The sequence below is a fragment of the Penaeus monodon genome, chromosome 26 (genome assembly GCF_015228065.2).
Source record: "Penaeus monodon isolate SGIC_2016 chromosome 26, NSTDA_Pmon_1, whole genome shotgun sequence".
Lineage (NCBI taxonomy): Eukaryota > Metazoa > Arthropoda > Malacostraca > Decapoda > Penaeidae > Penaeus > Penaeus monodon.
This window is the reverse complement of record NC_051411.1, coordinates 9,206,761-9,214,260: the sequence shown is the minus strand read 5'-3', so window position 1 is coordinate 9,214,260 and position 7,500 is coordinate 9,206,761. Positions and strand designations below refer to the sequence as shown.

General features: G+C 34.3%; 1 protein-coding gene across 4 annotated transcripts in view; it reads right to left on the bottom strand.

Moving 5' to 3' along the window:
- The window catches only part of LOC119589886 (N-acetylglucosamine-1-phosphotransferase subunits alpha/beta-like), a 13,283-nt gene that overhangs the window by 1,456 nt on the left and 4,327 nt on the right, over nt 1–7,500 (bottom strand). For all 4 annotated transcript variants that reach the window (XM_037938521.1, XM_037938522.1, XM_037938523.1 and 1 more), the window contains exons 5-17: nt 6,894–7,096; nt 6,534–6,655; nt 6,102–6,299; nt 5,413–5,612; nt 4,944–5,046; nt 4,063–4,305; nt 3,425–3,542; nt 2,799–2,998; nt 1,743–2,650; nt 1,122–1,274; nt 793–961; nt 444–625; nt 1–135 (exon numbers count right to left, since the gene is read on the bottom strand). The exon at nt 1–135 is cut by the window's left edge and continues 124 nt beyond it. In XM_037938521.1, coding sequence (XP_037794449.1) covers nt 1–135; nt 444–625; nt 793–961; nt 1,122–1,274; nt 1,743–2,650; nt 2,799–2,998; nt 3,425–3,542; nt 4,063–4,305; nt 4,944–5,046; nt 5,413–5,612; nt 6,102–6,299; nt 6,534–6,655; nt 6,894–7,096 — 2,934 coding nt within the window. The remainder of the gene's footprint in view (nt 136–443; nt 626–792; nt 962–1,121; nt 1,275–1,742; nt 2,651–2,798; nt 2,999–3,424; nt 3,543–4,062; nt 4,306–4,943; nt 5,047–5,412; nt 5,613–6,101; nt 6,300–6,533; nt 6,656–6,893; nt 7,097–7,500) is intronic.

The following is a 7,500-nucleotide window of genomic DNA, read 5'->3' as shown; positions in this document are numbered from 1 at the left end:
TTACGATAATTCAACGGTAATTCAAATGAAGAAGGCACAGGGAACAGCGACTCATACATGTCCTGAACCAGAGCATGGATCAGGTCATTATCTTTACTCCGTGGGTCGATATTGCTATTCAGACAAATAAACTTCCTGTGAAGAAAGTGGGAACAGGTGAATTTTGTTGAGCTTTATAACAAATTGTCCATACAGAAGAAAAAGAAATGTATTAGAAAAATCAAATTTTACAGCTTAAGCAAGTAATATTAACACTTATAGCCATAACTAAGCTATTGCTTCTTCATTTATTAATTTCATTTACTGAAGAACTAGTAAGAAAGTTGAAATATAATAGTGAACTCCCCTTCAAAACTTCAGTATAGACCAAACCATCAACTCAGAACAGCATACTAAAATACAACTTCCTACCATTATGGTAGTAACAGTAATAAGGAACTAACCTTGGATTCTTTCGTACTTCATCCAGCATGTGCACCACAACACTAACATTTGATGTAACCATCTTGAAATGTACGACATCCTCTGATTGATGGGTGTATTTATAATAATTTACCTTTTCCATTTTCTTCATAAGTGCTGAAAGGTCTTCACACTTCAAAACCAATTCCAGACTAACAGTTGGCTAGAGAAAAAGGAATAAAGAAAAAAAAAAGAAAAATTTAAAGCCATACCCTCGCGTTTAATTCAGGATAATTAATGAACAACTTCAGGAATATATAGTCATCAAAAACTAAATAAAAGTATTTACTATAAACCCAATAACATTTCTTAAAAGAGCAGAGAACTTACGAGATCTGAGTCAGTGTATCGTTCATATACAGGAGTAGGTACAGGCTGTGTCTCAATACTGTTGGAGCAATTAGTCACAATTCTGTGGAATGCTTGAACAGAGCTGTAGTACAGTGGCAGGTCATTTGAGCGAGTTAAGAAGTTTCGTATTTCTCGGTCTGACAATGTCCTGCAATGAAGGTAAGTGCAATTAACGTGCTAATCATTAAAAGTGGAGTCTAACCTAACACAAACTGCAAAAAATACAAACATTCATTTTTCTCAAACAGAATGACAGGACACACAACCATCAGTATCAAAACAGAATAATAAAGTTGTCATCAATGTACCCGGAATTGTCTGTATCAAAACTTCTGAAGACTTCCTCTACAGTTCTTGTTCTTTTTCTGCTCATTAAGAAATAGAAGTAGGAAAAGGCATATTGCATGTCATTAGCCTGACGGATCTTGTGTGAAGATGTTAACTGAAACTCCTCTGAAAATCTGTAACAATAAGTATTTGGTAAAAGAAAAAGAAAAAGAAAAAGAAAAAGAAAAAAAAGAACAAGAGTCAATCAATCCCAAGTTTGAGGTAATATAGTGCAATCAATCTGAATATATATAAAATAGGTGAATGTTGTGAATTTAAGGACAAAATTCATCACTTTAAATACTTTCTGTAAATAACATAACAGTATACAACAATAGAAGAAATAACTATTGTAGAGTAAACTTACACATAAAATATGAAACATTCAAAATACAAATACAGAAATAACCAATCATTAATAATGCATAACCCTGAAAATTATTTACTTCTCAATAATAACTGATATAAACATAGGAAGAAAAAGAACAAACTACATATTGGCTATAACAGAATGACTTCACTAACAAGGCAACTAAGGATGATCTTTCACTGTTCAGGGTCCCACACACACACAAATACTCAAATGGAAGGATATCATTTACCTGTCCTGCAAATCTTTGATGATGCTTTTGCTGATAAAATGGGGCATGTGGGCTGGGACTCTCCTTGCCTGGTAGCCAAATTCAGAGTTATAGAGGCGGTTTACATGAAGTAATGACTCAGCAAACATGTCCAACAGGTGCCTTTTAGAAGCCTGAAATCTTCTGGAGACCAGCGGCATACGTTTGACCTCGAATAAGTTGTGATTGAAAAGCTTCTCTTTTTCCCATGGAAGGTTTCCTTTGTAGGAATCTATGGTACCATCACTTACGTTTTTAGCCTCGTGTTCCTTATTTGGATGCAGTTTCCCCATACCATCACCTTCTTCCTCTGAATCCATGTAAGCGTAATCATCATCAAGAGGTGACCAAAGAAGATGCCTAGAATTCTTATATTGGTTCAGTTCTTTGGTTTCATGTACTTTTGGATGAGTCATATAAGTCTTTGTTTTATTTTCTTGATTAATATTTTCTTTCAAGACTCGTGAGGTATTCACTTCATTACTTTTCCTTTCGGGACTCTGCTCTGCTGTTTTTCCTTTATCAGGAAATTCATATTTCTGATTGAACACAAGCTCATGTCCTACATTTTCTTCCATGAATTTTGATATGAGGCCAGACTTCTTTCTCTTGAAACCATTTTGTGTAAGCTCTCCATCTCTAAGCAAAGTTTCTAAATGCAAGATGGCCTGGACCAGAGGCTGAGGCAGGTTTGAGGAATTCACATTCACTAGACCATACCTATATCCCTCAGTGCCAGTTGCCTTCAGCTTCTTGCCCAGTACCTTGGGTGAGACCTCCTCATATGTATAGTTCTTATATACTATGACTGGTTTTTCAGTGGTGTTTTTAGTAACTTTATCCACTTCTGTCTTATTCACAATGGTATTCCATTTCATTGTCAAAAAATACTGAAAGAAAGATGAGATTTTAGTTAGTAAAACGTTAATGGCAGAAATTTAAAATACCCTAAATGAAAACCTTGCCCAATATTTCAAAAAAAAAAAAAAAAAATTGTTACTAATTCTTAGATATCAACAAATATAAAAAATTACACACCATTTCAGAATGGTCTTTGCTACTAATATTAAATTCAAGCTGCAGTGTTGTTGTCAAATTGTTCTTCAGGAAAATGAAGAGTACTTTCTGCGCTGTATTCACTGCCAAGCTTCGAACACCACCGTGCTCCGTGTGGCGCCCATCAATGGTCTTGTTGGGCATTAGAAGTGTTGAAATATTCATCCATGCCATAGATATACCTGCAGATGCATATGATAATCTTTAAATAAGTGGTAAATACAAAAGCTTCTGCAAATTCAACACACATCACCAGTTAGCATGGTAGACTTACTTATATAAAAGCAATAACAAATCATTAGAAAACAGACCTAGCAATACAAGGGAAAAAAAACATGATAAAAATACATGTAATAACAATAGCAAAAACACATAAAAAAAAAAAAAATAAATAATGAAATAATAATAATAACAATAACAATAACAATAACAATAACAATAACAATAACAATAACAATAATAATAATAATAATAATAATAATAATAATAATAATAATAATAATAATAATAATAATAATAATAATAAAAATAATAATATTATTATGATGAACTATTCATCTTTTAATTCCATCTTTTAATTGCAATACTTTTCGTAGAACTATACCTACCTTTTGGCAAAATATATGTGATATTTGATGAGGTTGGAACAGCTAATTCATGCAGCTTTCTCATATTTTCAACCCCACAATCTCCACCATCATATCCACAAGCTGGAACATTGCATGCCTGAAAGTAAGAAGGGATGTAACACACCAAATTATTATTGATGATGATGGTGATGGTGATGATAATAACTATAATAACTATAATAACAATAATTATAATCATCATCATCATCATCATCATCATCATCATCATCATCATCATCATCCTCATCCTCATCCTCATCCTCATCCTCATCCTCATCCTCATCCTCATCCTCATCATCCTCATCATCATCATCATCATCATCATCATCATCATCATCATCATCATAACAGTAGTAGTAGTAGTAGTAATAATATAATAATAATAATAATAATAATAATAATAATAATAATAATAATAATAATAATAATAATAATAATAATAATAATAATAATAATAATAATAATAATAATAATAATAATAATAATGGAAAAAATAACTCACAAAAATAATGATAATAGTAATGAAAACAATATTCATGAAAGACTACATTCGTAATCATATCAACTGCACTCGGTATTAAACCACCAGCAAAATATAAGCCAGAATCAAAACTCACATGATCGCAGTACTTGTCAGCCAACCAAAGATCAGAGCACGAAGGCGCACAGAAGTCAGGTGTGTCATCCACTCCAAAGTCATAATCCATGTCAAGACCAGCTCCATCGCCCTTGCCTCCCGTGCAGTCACCTCCGTCCCACTCACAAGCACTCGTGTTACATGAGGTGTCACAGTATCCATCCCCTAACCAGGACCCCGGACAGCCAGAGGAGCATTCGGGGAGAGACCATGATAAGTAAACCTGTAGAGAGAGACTACATGTGACATACTGACTACAAAATGGATTGGAATGTGCAATTAAGTTTATGTACAAATTCTGTTGTAGTTTTCTTTTCTTTAACATCTGGTTTACATAAGCCCCAAATTCACTAATGGAGGCCAGCAAGATGCCAGCTGGAGTCTGTGAAACATTTCTTTTGGAGATAACTCTGTTTTCAATGTGATTTTGAATATAGCTGCAACAATGGTATTAAAACTTCAAAGCAATAACAATAAAAGATATAAACTTTAAGGTATCACTACTGCATTCATGTGCTGATCACTTTTAAACACAATCATCAACGGTTTACCTTAGTTGAAAAGACCCATACATGTATGATGACTCATTCTACAAAAGCACAAATTGTATCTCATCAGATACCTGCTAATGTTGTTACTAGTGGGTGATATTAGAAAATTCATTACAGTTACAATTTTTTACTTTACAATATAACACTTCAATACAGTAAGAACAATATGCCTACAGTGTAGCACTGCTCTGTTAAATAAAGCCAAGTTATATTGTAAAAATATAAAAATCACAAGTCAACTACTACCTGCATTTGTACTCTACAATGAAAGAAAAATACATCTTAAATCCAAATACGGATAAATAATCACCTTGTAGCCTGTTGATGGAGAGTAGAAATCATCTGGCCATACTTCTGATCCCAGCATTACATCATCATTCAAGTACAGGAAATGTTCAGATAGTCCTGGAATCCTGGAATGAGTATTTAAAATTAATAAACATACCAAATAAACAAAGTAAACATACACACAAATATATGCATATGTGGAATAAAGAACAGCAAATTCAAGAGATCACAAAATGAATAAAAGCATATCATGCCACACAAAGTTCATAGGTGCAACGATGTTGAGCATGGACTAGCAAATTCAGGAGATCTGGAATGTTTGGCATGAGTTTTATCACCACCTATTATTCATTTCCTGGTTGCTGAACTATTATATAAGAAGGATGCAATCCTGTACTCTAAATAATTTGTTGTAGAATACTGCAAAAGGCTTTCTTAAAAGGAGATTGCAAAAGAATTACTAACCAGAACATTGCAGAACAAATCCTTACCTGTGGATGTGACTTTCAATAGCTGGAGATGAGTAAGTAGGAAGGTCACTTTTATTAACAAAGATCTGGTCATGAGTAATGATCGTAAGCCGTGAATGATCTAGGTTCAGCCAGTAGGGAATCTGCCCATTAGTCACTAGAAAAATTTTTCTTACCCAAGGGGCATACTTCTCTAAAGATCGAAGTGAGTAACGCAGCTCCTATGGAAGATGTTTACAGCATCAATATTGAAAGCATTTGGTTACAAAGCACATGAATACATCAGTAGCACATGTCTATAGATATATTTCATAAACCAAAGAGCATATATCTTTAAGCCTATGAAATTATAGGCAAATACCATATGTGTCAGCATATAAGGGTACTGTACTGGTTAAACAGTTCTCCCTCCCTTTTCTCTATTCTGTATATTTCCTGCATCTCCCTCTCCCCTTTTCCTGTCCACTTTCAATGGCAACAGTAACTTTGATTCTCCACAGTTCAATTATCATGAGGCATACCAGTATAAGACTTACAGTTCCTGCTATGTAAAGGCTCTACAAATTTCACTGCTAAAAACTGGTTATAAAGAAAGATGAAAATCTGATGCCTTTATGTGGCTGGGTATAATCTTTTAAACCTTAAATTCTGGCTTATATACTGACATAAATGGCATCCCCTTTTGTCATGTGCCCTCAAGTAATACTTACTTCATTATCTACAAATCTATTCACATCCACTTCTTTTAATTGATCTTCCTTATCAGGCTGCAACATTAACATAGCCTGCCTCACTTTGAGTGTTTCTGGTAAGCCATCACTGTTGACAGCTGTCTGCAGAAGATGGGAGATGAGATCTTCATCTCTGCATTCCACTACCTGAACAGCATTCGCCTCTGACACTGTGCACTACATGAAGACACAATATTAGAAACTACAATAGGTAAGTTATGTTTATAATTCAATTCTACTAAACAGAAAAATAAATATATAGTAACAATTTGAAGTATGAAAATGTTAATAGTTCAAGGGATCCTTAGAATGGCAATGAAAAGGCGAGTCGTGGCAAGGCAAAGTGAGGAGAGGAGAGTAGAGAGGAGGACAGCAGACAAGGAGAACAACAACAAAAGTACCTCGACTCACCACTGAAGTGATATCAGGATGCTGGGGAAACAAAACTTTGAGAAGTGAAACATGAGGTATTGTTGTGCCTCCAGTTACTAGGGCTGCGTGTCGCTGCTTCACACCCCAGCCACCCCCAACATCTATAAAGTAACAACAGCAATGTATAATTCATAACAACAGGCGGGTGAAGACAGAACTTTTTAAAACATTAATTCTAATGACCATATTCTTTCCTTAGTTTATATCAAGTCTAACACACATTTAAGATGATTTTAACACTGTGCCATCTGGTAAGTTACTGTAAATCAAATAAAACATACACTGTCAGAGAGTTTTCATAACAAAATCTAAATTCAGTAATGACATTCATAGACTAACCTGAAGTCCAGTATGCTTGTCTGGGCTGTGAATGATTTCCAACAGCTTCAGATAATTTTGACATTACTGTGCCTACTGAATTTTCATTTAAGATACGGACGATGGTGAAGTTACGAGTATTACTATTATGAGAGATACTGTGATGCCCAACTTCAATAATGGAAGGAATTGATAGAAGAAATGATTTCGATAATGTAGGTTCTCTGAAAAAAAGATATAAATATATAAATCAAATTAAATCTATTGAGAGAACTGTAGATAATAAACAAAGAATATAAGAAGAAGAAGAAGAAGAAGAAGAAGAAGAAGAAGAAGAAGAAGAAGAAGAAGAAGAAGAAGAAGAAGAAGAAGAAGAAGAAGAAGAAGAAAAAAGACAAGCATTTTGTAAATGACCATTTTGCAAAGGGTCAGAAGAAAATCAATTTCAGGCTATACATAATAATGTACTGTGACTGTGGGGCGGGTCAATCAATGATGTACTTATATTTCAAGATTCCATTATCACTGGTCTGCTTCAAGGCATGCAATGGCATGTACATACATGCCACCTGGCAGCAAGCCAGTGTACCTCTTCAGCAACCCATACTGACACATCACTACCCTCCTC